This window comes from Corvus cornix, chromosome 7 (genome assembly GCF_000738735.6).
Source record: "Corvus cornix cornix isolate S_Up_H32 chromosome 7, ASM73873v5, whole genome shotgun sequence".
NCBI lineage: Eukaryota > Metazoa > Chordata > Aves > Passeriformes > Corvidae > Corvus > Corvus cornix.
This window is the reverse complement of record NC_046337.1, coordinates 32,265,925-32,286,955: the sequence shown is the minus strand read 5'-3', so window position 1 is coordinate 32,286,955 and position 21,031 is coordinate 32,265,925. Positions and strand designations below refer to the sequence as shown.

Genomic DNA, 21,031 nt, shown 5'->3' with positions numbered 1-21,031 from the left:
TTGCTCTGTCTTAGCCTTTAAATTGAAATTGAGTACAAACACTCCAAGTTTCCTGTGACAGGAAGTGTCAAATTTTGGATGAGATACTGGCAGATGCAGTCCTGCAAATAACCTCACTCCAAGGATGGTAAAGATGCTATGGGTCCTGCTGAAACCCTGAACCAAACACTAGATGGAAACTACTGAAAGCCAGCCTGGTCAGAAAAAGAAGAGCTAATTCACATCCTAGACTCCAGGTCTTTCTGAAACTGAATGCTATTCAAGGAAACAATAACTTTCAATTTTTTATCTTGAAAGACTGTACTCTTTAAACTTGGTGGAGTCATAACTAGAAACAGATTAATCATCTGTAGTGAATTCCTTCTTTGTTTGATTTTCTGCCCAGAAATGAAATCTGTTCCCATACAATAGTCTTTCAGGAAGATTTTAAAACCTATTACTTGAATTCTATCTTACATTGGTATTTTTTTTTTAAACTCTGGTATGAGAAATCAAAGACACAAATAGTACAGTCTGGAGAAGGAACAGTGTTGTAAACAGCTTTTATTCTTACCAATTGCTAAAATACCAAATACAGGTAAATGAGCACCAAAATAATAATCTGCACTTCTGGAAGTATCTGAGACTTCAACACAAAAAGAAATTCTTTGATGTAAAGGTTCTTTCCCTTTTCAGCCAGTTCAGGAAGAGTTTGCTTAAGATCTGTTTCAGATCCAAGTAGAAGAGGGGTTCCTGAACTTTGTGCGTTCTTGCATTTGGGGCAAGATGTTTTTCTTCTTAACTTGAAATGCTAGGCTATGTTATTTAATAACTAAGGAATTGTGATTTCCATATACCTCTTTCTTGATGGGATGCCATTTTAATAATTAAGATTATTTTAATATCATTGCCACTGTGTTTACCCATGTATTGCATCTGAAAACAGAGTGAGGCTGTAACTGATTCTTGCCACTTCTTCCTGGAGCACCACTGGTCTCTGAGGCTTATTAGTACATTTTTCCAGAAACCATCAAAAGGTAAGTTTCAAATTAATCCTTAGAGTAAAATGGGCTGGAAAACTGCCATTCACTTAAAAAATGGAGTAATCTTTTTGGCTTTGACATGTTTTTAGTGAAATTTTGTAGTGGATTTTTTTTCAACCTGATAGAGATAGCTTTAGAAGCATGCAATTGTTTAAAAGCAAAACCTAATTGAACAGAAATTATGGTGGCACCAGCAGATCAGAAAAAATGGATCTGAATGGTAAATAGTATCTTGCGTTAGTATTTGCTGAGTAAATAAAATGCGTGCAGTCTCCTCTTTGGAAAGACCACAGGCATCAAGACCAGGGATGCTTTCAAGGAAGGATGGGTTTTCCTGTTAGCTGTTCTTTCAGTATCTTCTAATCAGTGAAACTTTGTGCTCACGTACAACTCTTCAGATTAAATTTTGCTATTCTTAATAAATACAGTCCCACTGCATCCTGGTTCCAACACAGACACACTCTTCTGGCTCCAGTTGTGTAGGTAAGAAAGAACCTCTGCTTTACTCTATAAATTGCAACCACCACTGGAAATCAGCATACCAGAAATGTATAATAAGCACACACATCTGTTCTTTCCTTTGCTGTGGCTGGACTGGATAGAGAGGGAGAAAGGTCTGAGTCAACTGAATTACAGACTTGAGAAATTCTGAAAGCCTAAGCTGGACAATGAGGTGTAGCTGTTGCATTTGTATTCAAACACAGTGTCCTATTCCATAAACATATGGAGGAACCATCAGCTAGTATAACAGAGTATCAAGGCTATAGAGTTAATGCTGGCAGAAGAGCTTATACCACTAGTGAATATAAGTCAGACACCCTGAGCTGTACTCCCTGCTCCAATTGTGAGGCAGTCTATTGATCTCTTTTTCTCTTGCCTTACCACCTTTCTTTTTTTGACAGTTAAAGGGAAGATAAAAAATGGCTTATTTTCAATACCTGGCTTATTAACATTTGCAGATTGTGAAAGATTAGATGTGTTAAAACTAACAAACACTCTTGAAATACTACTTATGGTAATGTGTAACCAGCTCCAGCCATTATTCTGACACTGGGGTGGGAGACAGATACTTACTTTGATTTCTAAATAAATTTAGCAACACGATCCAGAGTAATTTTTATCGGGAAATATAGATATGTTATGAAACAGACAATGTAACAGATTTAAGGCCTGGTCTAAATACTGTGTAGATATGAATCCTGGAAGGGATGGAAAATGGGTAAAAGACATTTACATTTGTTGCCAGACAAAGCCTGATGCTATAAATTACCTTGTCATATATGCAGTCTGCTTTGGCCAGAAAACCCAAATAGGAGCTTCTGAAAGCAATTTTCTAAACTGAAATTTCTTGCAAGTATTTTTTTTGCAACCTATAAGAACTAACTGTGCTTGCAAGTGGCCTATGCTGATCCTAGAAGATCCAAGTTTGTATCCTGCAAAACAACTCTGTGCCTATAGCACCTTCAGCAGATTTCCAGTTTCAAGAAAAGGCCCAGGTCCACAGTAAATTATGAAAAAAAGGCAAACAAAATGACACCTGCCAAGGTCTGCTTAGCAATAGGTGCTACCAGGGCACATCACTAATAGACAGCAGAGAGTGACAATTTTCAGCTGCTTGTGTTGCCCATCCCCAGAATAACCTATTAACTGTTCTCTGCTGCAGAATTGCCCAGCATCATTGTCTTGAGCTCAGTAACCATGGCAAATTCTGCTGCTGGGCAAGGCACATGTGACTGAACAGTACCTTCTGTTGGGAATGAATCCTTCTATCTTACCTCGAAGTCTAAGAAATTAACATCCAATGTATGAAAGAGACTTGGGAAAAAAATTCACATAGTTGATATAATACCTGAGGGTTATTACACAACTTTGAGGACCCACTGGTTCTGAAATTTTCTTGCCATTTTCATTGCCTTCTTCCCCTTCAAGATATCCCTATCTCTTCCTGTTTACACAGCCAGACACATTCCATCAAATTCCCATGAAGGCAGGATCCATAGCAGGTATTCAGAAGAAACCCTCAATAAGACTTGAATTCCTCCAGTCTCTAAAAATACAAACTTATAGAATTTCTAGCTTCATTTGCAAATTTAAGAACCTTCTAATTTTCATCCAGTCATGTGAGGAATTTGTACAATGCTGAAAACCTTAATTAATTATGAGGATGAATTTTAATAGCAGAATCAGCATTCACAAGGCCCTTGGTGCACATTGTGCTGTGTATCATGTGTTAGATCTCATTTATCATCGTATCTACTGCTGTAATACTAATTATGCTGAAACATAGAAGATGGCCAAAATTTTGGACAACTTCTATCAGCTTCTCAAGTGAAGGACAAATCTGGGATAAAAATTGGGTTAGACACTCTGAAAGCAATAAAGAACATCTGTGCTACCCACCAGCTTAGTCAAGCCTCAAAGTAATTTCACTTAAGAACTTGTCAAAAATAGGGCTCTAGCTAGAAAATAAGCTTTCTTGCATTGGTGCCTCTATTCCACAGATACACTAAAAAATCCACCTATCTTTCCAAATCCTGACTATTTGCTTGAACCATATAAAATAATTCAGATGACTACAACCTACTTGGGAACATAGTTAGAGAAATCATATTTCTGTATTAATAGGAACAGAAGAGGGCTTCTACTTCCCAAATTCAAGTGGTTTGTGAATGAGAAGTAATGGATGCAAATGAAGAATTGGTAGGAGGGTAAGAGAATGGGTACTGGCCTGTTACCACACACTTCTTCTGGCATTCTTCCAGAGTTAGGAAGTTGTTCTCATTGCCGTGGCATCCACCATACTCAAACACTTCACACTTGCGGCTTTTAATATTGAAGAAATAGCGGATGTGGATGGCTTTGCACGGACCATCATCTGCTTTCATGGCACAGAATGAGTGCCCAAGCTTCAGCGGTGGCAAAGCAGCACCTGTAATACAGAGCAGAAGTAGAACAACTAGGTTAGTTTGCTGTGTACTGCACAGTGTAACTCCAGAATGAGATTGCTTGTGTGTTCTGCTAGAGGCACCTCACAACATCTGTCTGCAAAGCTCTGAACACACTAAACAGATGTAAAAAGAAAACCGTCATCTGCATTGGAACACAAATTCCATTCGATCAAATCAAATGTGTGGTTTCAATTTTCCACCAAAACATCTCATAATATAAACTTAACTCCTCATCACAAACCTCTAAACAGTTACAGAGAGTGGCTGAGTCACATGAGCTGGGGTGCAATTCTGAATAACAAAAACACTGACAAAGTCTTGGTAGCTCCAAACGACACAATGACCACCAAGGCAGAAAAGTTTCCTTGGGCTCTCTTCCATGCGCTTCTCCCAGTGAACTTGGCTCATAAAGAATTTGCCGGGGAACAGCGTGGGATGGACAGAGCCCTGCAGAGGGCATCACTCTCCTGTCAGATTGGGACACAAACCCCTCCAGGACCACTGAGAGGCACCAGGCTCTTTTTTCCTTTGATCTCACTGTTCTTGCATTACAGCTTTCAGGTGTATACAACTAGAAAGTCAAGGCAAAACAAAGCTGTATGTTTTCAAAATGTGTTATTTCTGCCTTTCAGTATATATTAAGTCAGGGAATGTTTTGTATAAATTGTCATACACATTGTGAAGACCACTAGCAAAGTTTTTCACCCTGTCAATGTCCATAAGGAAATTCTGACTAGCAATCCAGTTCCTGGTCCTGTTCCCTTATAAATATATGGTTTACTGTATTTTGCTGTTTTGCTTTTCCAAGGAAGTATTTTTACCTAGAGGATTTTGAAAGCTCTACAGAGCTTGTGTGCTTGCCTTAGGAACCGGAAGAACAGATCTAAAGGTTTTAATTCATTCTCTTACAGCTAATTAGAACACTGATATCTCAGAACATATATGCAAACTTAAAAAATTGAGAGGATACTGCACTGCAAAATGAAACTTTGGATTTCCCCTGCTCAATACCAGGGAAAAAATGCCTTCAAACATCAAAGTTTTCAGTAAGTTATGAACTCACTCCTGAAATGCTAAAATCAAACACTCAGAGCTCCATAGAAACTGATCCAACTCAAATGTGGTTGGGGTGAGAGCTGGCAGCTGGTTTATAAACACGTCATTTTCTTGGCACACAAGAAATTAGATCCCCTCTGTGACCTTTGTCAGTGACCCAGTTCAGTCTACAAGAGGTTGTGAAAACTTACCAGGTTTCTTAACTACTGAAATGTCAGACACAGAGCTATGTCAGCTCATTTTTTTGCTGCATTGCACCACCCCAGTGTTGTGGGCTATCCAAACAGAAATAGTATGAAAGCATAGTTGCAAAACTACACAAAGAGGATGAACAAATGGCTCAGCAGAGTTTATCCTGGGAACTTTCTGGTCTCCACTCCTAGCCCACTTCCCATTAGACGCACAGAACTAAATCATTGTTTTGGTTACCTCCTAAGGCCTTTCCCCTGCAGTCACAGGGATGCTGTTAACCACTGTCAGATGTCCTGACATCTGCTGCAAGCATAATGACTAAACTGTGTCACGCTTCTTGGCAATCACTCAGTTTCCTAGGAACACTAGAAAGTTGCCATAGCTTCAGTAAAATCTGTACCCTGTCAAACCCCCAGGGGCAAAACCCTCCAACTCCAAACAGTAACCAAGTGACTGAAGAAAGAGGTCTCGAAGGGATTAATCGGAAATGAATCATTCTTCTGTCTGGGAACAGTGAGAGAATTCTTCTCCATTATTTTACACCTGGGAACACTTAACTCAGATGATATAAAATTAGCTTTCCTTCTCAGACTGGAGCAACAGATGAGAAGGCAAGCAGGAGTGTTTGCCCAGTAGATCTGCACAGACTGCAGACACATCTGCCTGCACTCATTTCAATTGTGGAATATACGTTGAGAAAACTAATTCTCAGTGTAAGGCCTCATCTCTTGAACACTGGGACAAATTGTTACTACATTTTAGATGCTGTGTGAAAAGCAGAGGATATGACATTTAGGGAAGATGTCTGACAGGAAGGTCAGTGAAAATTCTTCAACGGAAACATAAGAAGATAACAGTTGAAGAAATGTTAACGGAGTTTCTCATCCAAGTGAAGTAAAATTCCAAGCAATCTGAAGCAGTCAGTTCTAGAATTTCACTACTCTTCTTGTAAGACAACCCTTTTTTTGGTAATATACTGCCTGAACATTCTCTATTATATATTAAATAATTTTTACTTCCTTCATGCATAGATACAATAATTTAAAACCATGTATACACACATAGTAAATCAGTTTTGATTTTCTAATGCACCATTCATGTCTTGCAATTCCAGGCTGCTGCAGGAGAGAAAGTTGCCTCCTGCACTCTCAACCTTTATTTTGGGCTTTCCAAATTCAGCTCCATCCCTGGCTGCTTGAAGCTGTCATGGTGCAGTTGCCTCGCTCTCACCACACCACTTCAGTAGCCCACTTCTCTCTTTCTTTCATTTGGAAGATTTGTCTCCTCTTAATTATGCACACACTAAATAAACTCCTTTCTTCCCATCTTTTTATTTGCCTTGCTTTCTAATCCTCTCATAACTATTCTTTGGATCTTTGTTATTGGTCTGGATTCCTGGTAAAATGGGCTGCCCAGAGCTGAATATAATCCCCCACCTAGAGGCATTACTAGTGGCAAATAGAGTGGAATAATGATCCTTTGGGGTTTTTTCTTAATCCAACACAAAATCACTTGCTTTTTTTTTTAAAACAACATTGAATTACCTTTGCAATGCTCTGTAACTTCCATTTACTTTCCAGCAAATAGAATCTTGTTATACAGGTGCTTCAACATTTATTTTCCTTCTTATATTTATGATTGTATTAATTCTCCTTCTTCAGTATAGCACATTGCGTTTATCATTCTAAAAAAATTTAGTTTAACCCTCCGCTTTGGATCTGGCTCTGTTGGATATATATTACTCATCCATTTTAGGCATCTGGTCCAAATACATTTAGAAATCTTGTGTAATTGTAGGACTGTACTAGCCTAGACCAAGAAAATTTTGTTATAAATACATTAAATCATGATTACAGCTGATGTTTACTGTCACACAGAAGTTATTACTTCCCATACTAAAACTGAAAAAAAGCACAGCAAGATCTTCTCTCCCCTTTTTCTTCCCCCTTCCCAGCTTTTTAATGAAATTACTTCCTTACATCACCTACTCAAGCACTAAACACCGATTGCTCTAAGTCATGGCACTCCATGGTCTGTGGTAAGTACAAAGTAATGCCCATGAAATGGCTAACAAAGAGCATGAGCTCATTGCAGATATTTTATGTCACTACTTCCTTCCTCCATTCCTTCAGCCTTCCTACTTTTTGCAACTGTCAAACAAGATACAGGCCAAGATTGTTCCTATGCAGCACAGTCATTCTCACGTTTGTTGTCATTCACACGGCAACTTTTGCAACTCAAGACATGACTGTTTCACACACGAACACCACCCTGCATTTCAGTGCAGTCATTTCACTGTGAGAGCTCTAATAACCTGCAGTCAGCCCTGCTGCAGCCCCGAGCACGTGGGCTGTAGGTGATCCAGGCAAGGCACTGTTACCACTTCACTAGAGAGCAGGGTAATATTACAAAAGCTGAAGTGGTGAATAGTGTCTCTAATCCTCTTACATTAATACAAGTGAAAACAATACCTTTCTCCTGGATGTAGACATAACAAAAGACTCTAATTTGGCTTTCAGACTCATGGATAATCTGCAGGACTGCTCGATAAAAAGACCTCCTTTTCACTATAAAATGAACTGATTTCTAGACTACACCTGCAGCACAAGTATGAAAGGTAAGTGTTATGGAGGAGTTGCTTTTCAGAACAGAACTATATAAATTGGGAGAATAAATATCAGGAATATTTCTGAATTTTTATGTAAAAAATGCTTTGCTTTAGTTTGTTTAGGTTATGTGTTCTCAACTTCATATGAGTTTCTGTGGTTATCCTTAATTATAAAGATATGCTGTCATCTTTCCAGCCTTCCCTGGTAATGCCGCCCATTGATAAGAGGTTATCAATACTAAGCACCTTGTCACTAATGAATAGCTGTTTCTTTTCTCTCCATCTTTGTCAATTTGACAGCTTCCCACCCACACACCGTTCAGTGCTCTTCCTACTCATGTGTTTCCTACACTTTCTTTAGGCAGGCACATTTATTCTTGGCAAAGTTTCATGTATGAGTAAAAAGCACATTCAATTTTTGAGTCATTTTCTTCAGGCTTTGGAACATCAACTTAAGTGCTGCTTACCACATAAGGGATTAAGGAACAATATACAAACCCTGGTTACTTTTATACCTTTCATTTTTGCTATTACACTTACTTATTGATGGAAAAACAGGTTTTGCTGGAAAAGAAAAAATTAAAAATCCTTTTTTATTCCATTAGACTTGACCTGCAATCTTGATTATTACTGTAATTAAAATAGACAAAATCCCACCTCTTAAATTCACAAAGCATTTGTACTCAATGAGATCTGAAAGTATGACATTAAAAATAATGGATGCACACAACTAATTTTATCCTTTAATACCTGAAATTTATGGAATGCTGGGGTAAAATATGTCATTGCTTTATAATCATCTAACTTCAAAAATAAATGTTATCAATGAAATTGCTGCCCACAAAATTTCTACATTTAAAGTCACTGAGTCCAGAAGTTAAATCTTGAGAAACCACAAATATAATTTTAGTTAGCAACAATCTAAATATTTTGTGAAAACAGAGTACAGCAAAAGTAATTTTTTTTTGTAAACACTGCGAGTCTTCAGTAGTCATCATAAAAACAGGATCCTACTTTAATTTCTAAGCCTCACATTTGATTGGTTTTTACTTCAGAATTAAAGCCCAGAAGTTTAGAACTGATTCTCATAGTAAATCAGTTAGTGGTCACATAATTCTAAGTAACTAGTTGCAAAATAACCAGTGAATAAAAAGTGAAAAATAATCCCCAGTAAAATGACAATTTAATTTCCTTAAGATAATTTACTTATTTTCTTTTATAAACAAAGTAAATAGAGGAAAAACATTAAGCCATCAGATTTCTTGTTGTGGTCACAAAGTGTGCAAGATGATTTAGCCGTCACGACCTGCAAGCTTGGCTAAGAATTTATACAGCACTAAGAGTTGTGGGGCAAAGATAAATGTGACTTTGCCCTCAAACAAAAAGGGCATTTTTGTACTTCAGAGTTCAAAAGAAACAAATTTATTCTGCATGAACCAATCTTTACTACAGAGCCATGCTAAGCACATGCTTAACCTGAAACAGTGCATGTCTTAAATTGTAGTGATTGTGACATGGTCCTAAGCACTAGCTTACTATAGCCATGACTGTGCATAATTACTATTTCTGTCTCAAAGAACACTGCTGCAAAAGTCTGATAGAGAGAAGTAATCTGAATGGAAATTGGACAAAACATAAGAAAAAGGTTCCTCTTAGCTGCACTTTCATTTGCACTTCAAAATCAGACATGTCAAACAAAAGCATCCACTTCATAGTCCTCTGCAGCTTAGGGAAGTGATCACAGTTTCAAGTCATTTCCTCAAAGGAAAAAGGAATATTTTAGTGTGGCCCCAACAGTGTATTTTTCCTTCATCTTTCTCAGAATTTTTTGGGAGGAAATTAAAATAACCTTCAAAATGATATCCAGTATAGAATTCTGATCCATCTAAATTTCGGTGAATTAAACAATGATCTTACCGTGGTGAAAATCCAGGAGTGTCCCCAGTTCTAACAGTCACACTGCTTTTCTAACAAAAATTTTCAACTGGTGAGTTTTCAGTTATAGAATTATAGAATACCCTGAGTTAGAAGGGATTAACAAGGATCGAGTCCAACTCCTTTATTTATCCAGTGATATCAAATCACTTGGGGCTATGCAAAGACCTTCGTCAAGGCCCAGGAAAACAACCAGGACAGTAATTGTATCATCTTTAAATCAAACTTTGCAAATTAACTGTGGCTCAAGAGATCTGTGCATGGGACAGAGCAACATCAATCTACAATGCTATTCATATTTCTGCTTTTTCTGTGTTAACTCTGCCTGAGTTAACCAGCCCTATGTTTCCTTTCCCTGAACATTGAACTTTTCCACGCTCCTAAAGCAGAGCTTTAAGGGAATCATCTTGATATTTAACCCAGTGTTTGATAAGGATTAGATGTTCCAAAAAGCTTGGGAAACAGAAGCCTCAGTAGAAGGCAATTTTGCTAAAGCTTAATAGGTAATTCTAAGCATCTCTCTCCTAGTTAGAGACCATTTTTAGCTTAGTCCCAATTTTGAAAGTTTCCCACTAAAGTTCTCAAGTACAGAATTACATCTGCAGTGCATTTTCACATAGTGGGCTTTGTTGTTCGAGTGTTTGTTTTTTGTTGGTTGAGTTTTAGGTGTTTTCTGGTATCTCTTACCCACAACATGCTCTTTGCTGCCATCCAGCTCAGCAGTTGTGTGCCCAGCGATAGAGAAGAACAGCAAGATAAAGGTTGAAGGTAAGGAATGCCCCTTCTTTCTTCCTTTCATCTTCCCTGTATAAGATAAAAAGGACAATACCTGATTCAGTTAAGTTCCTTGAGCGTTCTGCAACAGACATTAGCAGGGTAGTGCATAACCCTGTGGGCAGATACACAAACTGGGAGCTTTGCAGATAACGTGAGCTCTTTTAGTATAATCATATTGTAAGCACAATGAAAAACAAGACAAGGATTGGGGTTGTGCTCAGCAGATTGCAAGTCTCCTGTCCCATCTCCAGTACAAGTTAGAGGCACTTCTATTTCTTTCATTCTAAGCCCCAGCCGAACTCACCTCCCGAAATTCATCATGACACGAAACGTAGCACTTGGTACTTTTAATGTCCTGCCATTATTTACACAATGTACTGTTGCTTGCCAAGTCAAATCCTTCCAAGTTTTACTCAGCCTGCAGAACCTAGATTCATTGCCACAACATTTTTAACAAATATTTAGCCAATGTATAGTTATCAAGTTCCCAGACTCTTGAGCAAGTTGCATTTCAGAGGAATCAGTGAACTTTTTGCAACATGGGCTTCAGTGCTTTTAGTGGTATTTTGAATATTGTAGAGCTCTTTTATACTGAGGACTTCACTTAAGTACAGAGCTATTATTTTTCACATTGAATCAGTGCAATCACTGACAGAAGAAAACACTTTTATTCCATGGCAGCTGGCATGTTCAGGTTGCCAAAGATGAGGTTATGCACACACGTGAAATTAACTCTGGAATACTTTTGCTTTAACTTTTTAAAAAAATATTTTCCAACTAACTAAAAGTTCCTTAAGGATATCTGGATTTTAATTAGAGAATAGGCTCAATATCGTCTTTGTTATCAACATACCAATTCCCTATTCATAATTCCTATTACCCTACCCTCTTAAAAGTACAATACTACGTTTTTTTTGCTATGTTAATTGATATTAAGTAAATAAAAACTAAACATCTAAGGACTAGGAAGTTCCTAGCCTTCAGAAACTCTTTGGTCTTTAGTGTTTTTGTTTGCATGCCTGTGAAGACAGCATCTCTACACCAAATCAGAGCCACAATCCTCATTTCTCTCTAGAAAACTTACCATTTTTTCCTCTTGCACTCAATGTTTTCCCAGCTTGCAGCATATAACAGATAAGAAATGCATTCTTAAAAACAACTCTTGGTGAAATTACAAATCAGATCATGGGCAGCACTGTTTGGGTAATTTTTTAAGTTGACAATATCCTTTAGAAGGCTTCAATACATAATGTAGTGAAAACCACTGAGACTTCTTCCTTCTTTATTTTTTTTGTAATGGAACAATAATTTTGTGCTTAAAGGAATTTCTATTTTAGCCAAAAAATATGACAGCAGTAACTTCTACATCATAATGCTTTCCTGCCAAAATAAGCAAAAAAATTGCATGTCTTTGATTCCTTCTAAACTCAATTACTAAGGTTAACTTCTACAGGAAAAAAAATAAAAGGCATTATCCACATATGGTTCAGCAAAATGTTTTGCAAAATAATACAGATCTTATTTTGTGCTTTTAATCATAATTTTAAAAATCTTTCCTCAAAGGCTGTTCTTTAATTCTGTGAACAAATTCAGAAATTATTGTTTTCTAGCAGAGATGGAATAACCTCTCTTGGATTAGAAACCACTACACAAGTTCTGAAACATTCTGTAAATGGAGAAAATGAGCAAGAGCTACAGTTGCTCATTTTCAGGTGTTTTTCAAAGAAATAGAAGTAACATCTTTTATCATAATTCTAACTAGAAATCCAGTCCTACAATCCTTTATATACAAAGCTTTGTAGTACCTGACCTTGGAAAAATTATGCATTTTCATCCAAAGGTTCGAAAAAACAATTATGGCAAATCTTTTTATTCACCCCTGATAAAAAGCCCAGTCATCCTTTAAAATACAAAGTAACTCTGTACAAGGTAACCTGAAGTTGCCTAAGACTTTTTGATTTGAGAGACACCTCTCAAAGTTGATTTTAGTTTGACATCAACTAAAATGAAAATAAATCCACAACTAAGACAAATGATATGGGGAGAAATATTAAGTAAAAAAATCAAAGAACTGCACAGATACTTAGCATTACAATATAAACAAAGCTGGTGATAATTTGACATCATCTAGGCTCACTTAAAGCAGAAATACCATGAAATATTCAGATTTGATACCTAGATATACAGTAATAACTTTCAAACTCCCTGGCTCCAGTGAGTTCACTGGAGTAAAAAATTGCTAAATACAGTTACAGTTTTTGTAACTACATGGGAAAGAGCAAATTTCTAGCACATTGTTTTCCTTAGAAGTAATCATTGGCACAATTGTGACTCTTCATAAAGGAACTTGCTAATTATCCACAACCTCAGTTACACATGCATTAATTCCATGTTTGTCCCTGAGCCCTCATTTTCCATGTTTGAGTTTTTCCAAACATGCCGTCAAAACTCTCACTAGTTCAGCAAAATTCTATTTGACTTTGGTTTTCTATCACTTAAATTGAGGCTATGGTTCCTTCTTCCAGGAATCTGCAGAGTATCAATTTAGACTGCAAAATTTAGTAATCAGTTATTAGTCAGTTATCCCATGTTCTCAAAAGCTTTTTCCCAAGTAGAAGAGAGGCAGTCAGGCAGAAATGGAAATCCTTAATAAGTTTCTATTTTTTAATTTGAAAATAGAATTTTGTGTATCATGAGTTACCATTTAGAATTGTCACTGTGTGATTTTGAGGATAAATTACTGCATTTGTACAGAGAACAAAAACCTTACCAGGGTGCAGGATTTCTATTCTTCCACTTAACTCCTAAATTTCCCTTGAAAGGAAGGGCCAAAAGTGTGTAAAAGCTGGGCATCTTGGTGCTTGGGCCAGTTCCCAAGAGGAACAATGTAGGCTGTGCAACAGCATATCTGCCTTTCTGGTATGTCTACTGACCAAATGTAATCTCCTTTATCTTCTGGCTAACCTTCCCAGAAGGTCACAGTCCCAGAACATTGTGTCAGGTTTGGGTGGAGGTGGCATGAGTGGGGTGAAGGCTTTGGTAATAAAATGCTTAAATCCTTCCTTGGTTTAATTATTTCTTATTATTCCTAAAGAGAGAACGAAATCCCAGATCAAAGGGTACTTGGCACTGCTCTTTCAATTAAAATCCCAAAACATCTAGAAAAGTCCAGGTTTTCTGACTGGATTTTCAGCTGCCCAGTAACAGAACTTTAAAGCTGTAAGCCTCCTATGATACTGGTGTATATATATATTTTTTAAGCATTCTGATTTTTTTTTTGTTATATTTGTATAGAGTGCACAATTCAAAATACTTCATCTATGATATTTGGCTCAGAAAAATGTCAAATGCACACATTGGTGAAAAACTGTCCAGCACGGGAAAAATAGGAAATGTTTCAATTTTAATGGTCTGATTATTTAAGCCACATTCTGAAAATTTCTGAGTAAATAAAGCCTTTTCCTCCAGAAGGATTCTAGCTTAGGACAGCCAGGAATCAGTCCAGCATTAATACTCTACATCATAGTGTCATTAACATATATTTCATAAAGATAATTCCTTAGGAACTGGCATCCTACTGCTCCCATACTCCCTACCTTTTAATGAGACATTCTATAACAGACAACCAGAATGTTACTTGACAAAGGAGATCAAAGGTCCGTGGGTAATAATTGGCACTGATTTATTTAGTGATTTAATTAAATGCTTTCATTTAGTGCCATTAGCTTCTCTCAGGCTGAAATACAGGTAGCCAAGGCAGACCACAAGCAATCAAGAATGCTCCCAGCAACAGATCCTTACTACCAAGCCTTTTTTATCCTGACACCCAAAATAAAAATAAAAGGAAGATCTAAAGACTTTTTTGCCAATACCAGAAAAGTATAAAACTCAGTGTCTTGTCCATACCGTTTGCAGCCTTTGGAGACAGGAGTGTTATGTGTATCTGTGTATATATATATGTAAACACACACACTTTTTTTTTACCTAACAGTCTCTTCAATACCAATTTCTATAATTCCCTGAATGTTTAGTCACAAACTTTTTTTTCAGCATGGCATTCATCTCTAACAAGCTAACTGGAAAAAGAAAAATAAAACTAGCATTTCCCGTAGTGGCCGAAAAAAGACATCCTTAGAAAAAGGTCTAAAGTGACACAGTAATGACTGTAAAAGTGACTCATTCACACTGACAGCCCAGGAAATAGAAGCACACAGACACACAAAAAAAGGCAGAGGATATAATTAAGTTGAAGAATTAATAGCAGGAGATAGGATGTGCATGGTCAGAGGTCCAATTTAGCACAGCCTAAAATTAAGGATTAAAAGGTCTAACTAGACAGGATTATAACACTTCTGATATAAAAGCAGACCTTTTTCAGTTCACTGTATTTCAGAGGCATTTTATTTGCCCTATGATATCATGCACTACCAACTAGAACTTGTGTGACAAAGGTTTAATTGGACTTGTGTGACAAAGGTTTAATTGGACTTGTCTGCAGCATTGTTTCCCAGCTGGCAGAGTCAGTGTGTTCCCTTAAAAAATATTTTATTACATGTGCTGGTTTGGAGCTGCTTGCACCATCATGTTTTCTCATTCCCTCAGCAGTAAATATGAAGAATGAAGTGAGCAGGAATTCTATCACCTCTGCTCTGGTGATGATACCTGCCCCAGAGTCAGTGATGGGCTGTCAATTAAACTGACTTCCACCAGAGTCACCAGAGCCTTGTGCTGTCACAGCAACTTAAATTCAGGCATTGCACTGTGAATCATCAGCATGCAAATATTACTGACTGAAAGCAAAAGCTATGGAAATTCCACCCCCCATCCCAGCTTATCTCTCTTCTGGGCCCTGCTGTAGCAGCTCTCATAGTCTGTGTCAGTTCTGAGACCAGGGACTCCATCCAGTTCCTCAAATTCCTTCTTGTCATGAAAGAATTTTGGTTAGTTACCTACCTTCCACTATTTAGCATAAATGCTTTCCTGTTGCACTGTTCCAGTCTCTGAAATTCCCTAGTGAAAACTGGAAAGTGAAGTGAAAACAGGGAAGTAAAGAGAAAATTTAGAGAAACTAAGGTTTTTATTAGCTTTTATGCTGAAAAGTTGTATAACCTGATGTCACTGTTTCAGATTTAAACTCCCACCTTTGTTCTGCTTCTATGAAGGTTGCAAATGCTGCTTTTCAAGCACACCTGATAAAAAGAATTGAAAAGAAAAGCCTTGTCATATTTTGAAATGGAAATTTAAAAAAACAAAGACATTGATAAACCCAGCAGAAGAAGTCCTTTCTTTTTTTTCATATGCCTGTAGACCTCTCTTGCCTTTTCGTTTTCCTTGTTAACTTCTTTCACTCTTGCTTTAAAATTGTTTTCCAGGTACTTCTGCCATCCTGCCTCCACTCAGCTTCTCTGGTGACACAGCTCCAGCTCTCTACAGCAAATCATATAACTAGCTCATTTTCATAGTGATACAGCTTTAAAAGGGGAAAAGAAATCTTTTGCTCCTGCCAAAATATTTTTACATGTGGACTAAAGCAAATTACTTGTTCACATGTTTTCATAAATCTTAATAAACAAAAAAACAAACTGGCCATACTCAGGCCTGTACTACTTGGATAGAAACTACGCGTTGGTAGCAAAAATATTGGTCATCTAATCTTATTTTCAAACAGGGAATGCCTTCAGTACCCTAATAAAAGCCACTCCAGAGCACAAAAGCCACTAGCAAAACCAACAAGCAGCAATATTAGTTATATGTAAGCACTATAAAGTCTCTAGCATGATTTTTTTCCTAGCAGTTTGGACAGGAAAAGTACAGTCTACGTGTTCAATTCTCAGCTGTGCTTATTGATAAATAGACGTGTATTTAGATGTCAGCTAACTTAGCACAACCTGCTTCTCTAGTGGAGAGAGTCATTTCAGTACTATATAATATATATATAACCCAGCTGTGTGTGATTTCCCATTTGCACACACTATGGAAACATGACTACTCAATTTCACTAACGTGAAGCTGTCAGACACTGAAAATACCACAGGAGGCACAGGAGGAAACTACTGCCACAGTGACGCCTCTTGTGACAGATTTTGACCATACCCATTAACCTTTTGTAACCTCATCATCACATTAATTGCATTTTCACACATACAGAGGTCCAAAACACAAATTTCCTTGCTGTGTCAGGCAAGTTCAGCTCCCCTGGTCTATCTTTCCAACTGGAGACACCACAGACACTTTTACTGCAGTGGATATGAGAGCTTTGGATCATCACACAGGTTAGAAATGTTAAAACTGCCTTCAGTGGGAAGAACCCAGGCTTCAGACTGCCTCAGATGATCATCCTACAATCACTTTAAACCAACATAAAATAATGCCACAGAAAAGAAGGGTTGTATTCCCTTCATCTCCCACCACAGTATAGGTCATACTCCTTATTCTGGTGGCAGTGCCAACTCCTGTGGACATAGAGCAAATGCCAACGCACTTTGAGAGACCTTTCTTGAAGTTCATGAAAACAGTACCGAGTATTTCCTTTATATCAAATTTGTATTTCTAACTTACTTGCTGTAACTGCTCTTTTCAATGTAGTTACGTTAAAATTGGTTCTTTTGGAATGCTGTATTTTCTGAAGGAAGGTTAAATTTTCTGAAAGAAAGTTGAACTTTCTTGTGGTCCAACCCTGGAGGTCAAAAGACTAGTTTTAATTTTTCACTAAACTGTAAATTTAATTACTCAGTTAACTTCAAAACTATACTCAGTTATGAATGGCACTCATCAGGGAAGATGGCAGCAATACTAAAGATGGGAAATAAACAGCTGTATTAACAGCACAGGAAATAATTAAGAAACAGAACAAAGAACTGTGAGAGAATATTAAAAGGATTAAGAATAAGTCTATTTTGCTGTGAAGTAACTAAGAGAGGAAACAAATTATACAAGTCTCCACATGATTTTGCTTCATTCTGTTCCCAGGGGTACTCTGTTCACATTGTAAAGCTAAAATGGTTTCATAAGAGAAGCATACAGAAGTAGGTAATTTATCCCTGTTTTTTAAGACAGTTTTCCCTGGTTTCACTGTGAAGAGCAGCTTCAGATAGGAAGACCCCATCAGCCTCTCCTGGCTCTCTAGAGAGAAATTATGACTATTCAGAATGCAGCCCAAACAAGAAACAATAGTAACTACTGGAATTTGACAGATTTTAAACACTTTGCTCCAAAACTGTGAGATATAGCAGCCATGTAAACCTCAAGGCCACTAAGTTTTACTGATATTCTTTCTTTTTTTAATTTAAAAATTTCTTCTTCCTATGCACATGCTCTGAGTCCCTCTGGAAGACATTCTCACAATGAACTGAATGCACACCAACAAAATCATGACAGTAAAAAAGCACTTAAAGCAGGTATCACCTTATTTTAAATTGCAAGCTAAAATTACTGCCAGAATCACCTCTTTAAAGTAAATGTAGATGTTAAAACAACTTTCCAGAACATGAGAGACTGTGTAATGGTCATTTTTTGCCAGAGGAGATTTAATTTTTTTCCAGAAACAATCCTAATCCCACTGATATATCAGTGAGAGAAGTCTGTGTTCTGTGCCCTAAAAGTAATCCAAGATGCACAGAATCAGAATAGCATGAAGGATATCACTGCCCCTGTGCTGGAGAACACCTGGATACCAGTGTCTGCTTCTATTTATGCACTTAACTTGGAAAGGTTATTTGAGAAACAGCCCTTGAAGGCAGAACTGGAGCCCAGTAATTCTCCTTCTCTATCTGTGGATTTGGGCATGTTCTGGAAGTCTGCTAGAATGCTCATTTTTTATATCCTTGCTTTGTTTCCCAGATTACTTTTCCTCCAATGTCTTAAAATTTCCTCTTTGCCAGGAATCTGACTTCTTCTTGAATGCTGTTCCTCACTTTCCTTCAGAACTAAAATAGACACCAAAGAGTCATAAGTTTTTACGGGCTTTCAAAATGACTCTCTGATGAGAGTAGGGATAGATAAACTCAATGCCATTAAATTTCTCTCTGTCCTGAGTCAGAAAGAGAAAACCCTAATTCTGCAATTAGAATATTACTAGATGAATAACAATTAAGTTTTCATGAGCAATATTGGTAAATGTGGGCACTGCACTAAAAAGCTAAGTGCACCTTAAATGTCCCGTAACTATACTAGGGAGCTGAAATGCTTTAAAACCCAAAATTACAAACAATGCAATGCACAGTGTGAGGACAAACATACAGATTAGTGAAAGGCAATTTAAAGGGCACTTAGAGACACTCTGGCATAAAATTCATAAAATTTTCAAATAAATGGATTTTCAAGCAATTGACCACATGGCTGCTTTTTAATGAGCCCTTTCATGTGGGGCGTTATTTGACAGGAGAAAAGGCCAGAGCAGGATGTGCTTTAATCACCTTTACCTCCTCAGCATTGTTCTGTGTGCACTACACACAAAGGAAATTTGATTGTAATTCTGAAATTCAGCTTAAACAATAATTCAGAGAAATTTGCTGTGGATACAGACACTTGCTGCCTTCACAGTAATAAATGTCTCTTAGTAAAATTAAATAATGGGCAGAAGGTTCAAAAGGGCAAAGGCTGACACTTTTGCCCAAGTAGATGCCTAGCAATTCCTCCAGCACGCCCTTGCTGTCCCTATCTGCACTGACAGCTGCACTTCCTGTCTCTGCATCTGTCCGTAAGACATTCAGGAAGGAAAGTTTATATCTTTACATGTTTCCCGTGAAAGTACTTTCACAGCTAGTTCCTGGAGTACTGAGTCAAACTGACCATCCGCACACCCCCTCCATCCAAATTGTTCTTTTTCTCCCCACTCCTATTTTCCCATTATTATGGGCCTTTCACTCATTTAAACTGTAAATTTTCTAACATATTAGCAAATTCTAGCAATTTTTTAAAATATAGGCTAGTATCACTGCTTTGTTTTACACAGTCACTAAAACTGAAGTTTGCATCAATTATTTTAAGTAAAATATTAGAAAAGTTACCAGAAAAATTCTGGATTTTTGGGGGGCAGTGTGTTTGTTACACTGATACAACTGGAAGCCTCATTAACTACCCTCATTGATTAAGAGTTTCTTGAAAATTTCAAATATACTGTGAGTGAAATTGGCTTATGTCTTATTAGCTTAATTTGATTCTCCTAAAATCTTCTTGTACTTCTCAAAATATGAATTGCTTCAGATATTACTTGCCTCGGAATGATTTAAAACAGCCTGGCAGACCACCCTGCTTGAGTCAAGCCTCTCTGGGAGCTACTGCAGTGGAGAAATTGCTTCTAAAAACAAGAGCTTTTCTTCAAACTCGAGCTATTGATCAGAATTAACTTATTCAGCTTTAGGAGGGTTTCCTTTCCAAAAACTGTCTTGGAGCTTAAAATGCTTCAGACAGATTATGGCATCCAAATATTAGCAGTATTATTAATGATAAAGTATATACATTGTCCTGCTGTTTCAAATTTGCAGAGGAAAAGAAGTCTCCTTTTTGCAGCACTCGTTGCCGGACTTTGTACCTAAACATCTGACTCCTGCATCTGAAGAAAAGCCACCAGCTGATACTGCTTTCGGCAGCTAAAGGGAAAAGAATTACTCAGTTAAAACTGAAAGTCTGTTCCAAAGTACTCACCAAACTCCTAGCAACAGTTCTTGAAGAAAGAGGGAATTCCTGAATCAGAGCTGAATATGATCCTCCCCTATTATTTCACGTTGAAGGGGTGTGGTGTAAAGCTACAAAGGCAGGATTGCAACCTGATCTTCCTAGAGTGGACTCCTGCCTGGAGATTACTCAGCTTGCCGCTGTTCTGGCGTTTTGTCGAACACACAGGCTCGCTCTGGGTAGAAGTCAGAGATCTGCAGCAGAGGCGGGAATGTTTCCTGTTTAAAGCTCTCATCTGCCTGGAGTTTGGAGCAGCTTTCTAAACAGCACGAGCTAAAATGTAATGCACCTTTAAAGAGTGAGAGACTGTAGGATAATTTATTCATTGTAGCTGGCAGGCTCTGATATAGTTCATGAGGATGCCCTACTCCTTGCCCGTTTAAGAGATGTGGTGTGACGGACTGTTGTTTTGTCTGTTTTTAAACGAAGCCATGCTGCTCACTCTGCCCCCAGGCTGCAGCCAGCGGTGTCTGGAGCTGTTTCCAAAGGCTGTTCTGCCTGCAGCTACAACATCCCATCTATTTAAACATCACACCAGTATGTGCTAAAACTCAAGTTCAGCGTCATTAAGAGTACCATGGCTGATGACAGGGATAGGGACCCTCAGAGACCTTGTAACTCGTGGGTGTAGAGAGACACATGTCCGGAATCTTAGTCTTGGACACACAGGATGGGAATTTCCCTGGAAAGGAATCATACAGTAAGAGAGACAGAAATAGCAACTGAAGTACAATAACTTACACAGTCAGTAGCTGTAACTCATTGTAATTATTTCTAGGCAAAGACAAACAGGTAGTTAAATCACTTTCATTGAAGGT

The 21,031-nt window shown here is 37.7% G+C and overlaps 1 protein-coding gene across 6 annotated transcripts in view; it reads right to left on the bottom strand.

Annotated features, from left to right (window-relative positions):
• TFPI (tissue factor pathway inhibitor) overlaps window positions 1-21,031 on the bottom strand; it is a 177,109-nt gene that overhangs the window by 14,192 nt on the left and 141,886 nt on the right. Inside the window, exons 1-4 of one of the 6 annotated variants that reach the window (XM_019290504.2) lie at window positions 20,184-20,561; window positions 15,680-15,727; window positions 10,449-10,565; window positions 3,751-3,951 (exon numbers count right to left, since the gene is read on the bottom strand). In XM_019290504.2, the coding sequence (XP_019146049.1) occupies window positions 3,751-3,951; window positions 10,449-10,560 (313 nt within the window). In that variant the 5' untranslated portion in view covers window positions 10,561-10,565; window positions 15,680-15,727; window positions 20,184-20,561. Of the gene's footprint in view, window positions 1-3,750; window positions 3,952-10,448; window positions 10,566-15,491; window positions 15,512-15,647; window positions 15,728-20,183; window positions 20,562-21,031 lie in introns of those variants that run through there. The other 5 variants (XM_019290501.2, XM_019290500.2, XM_010406491.3 and 2 more) reach the window with 5 other exon arrangements.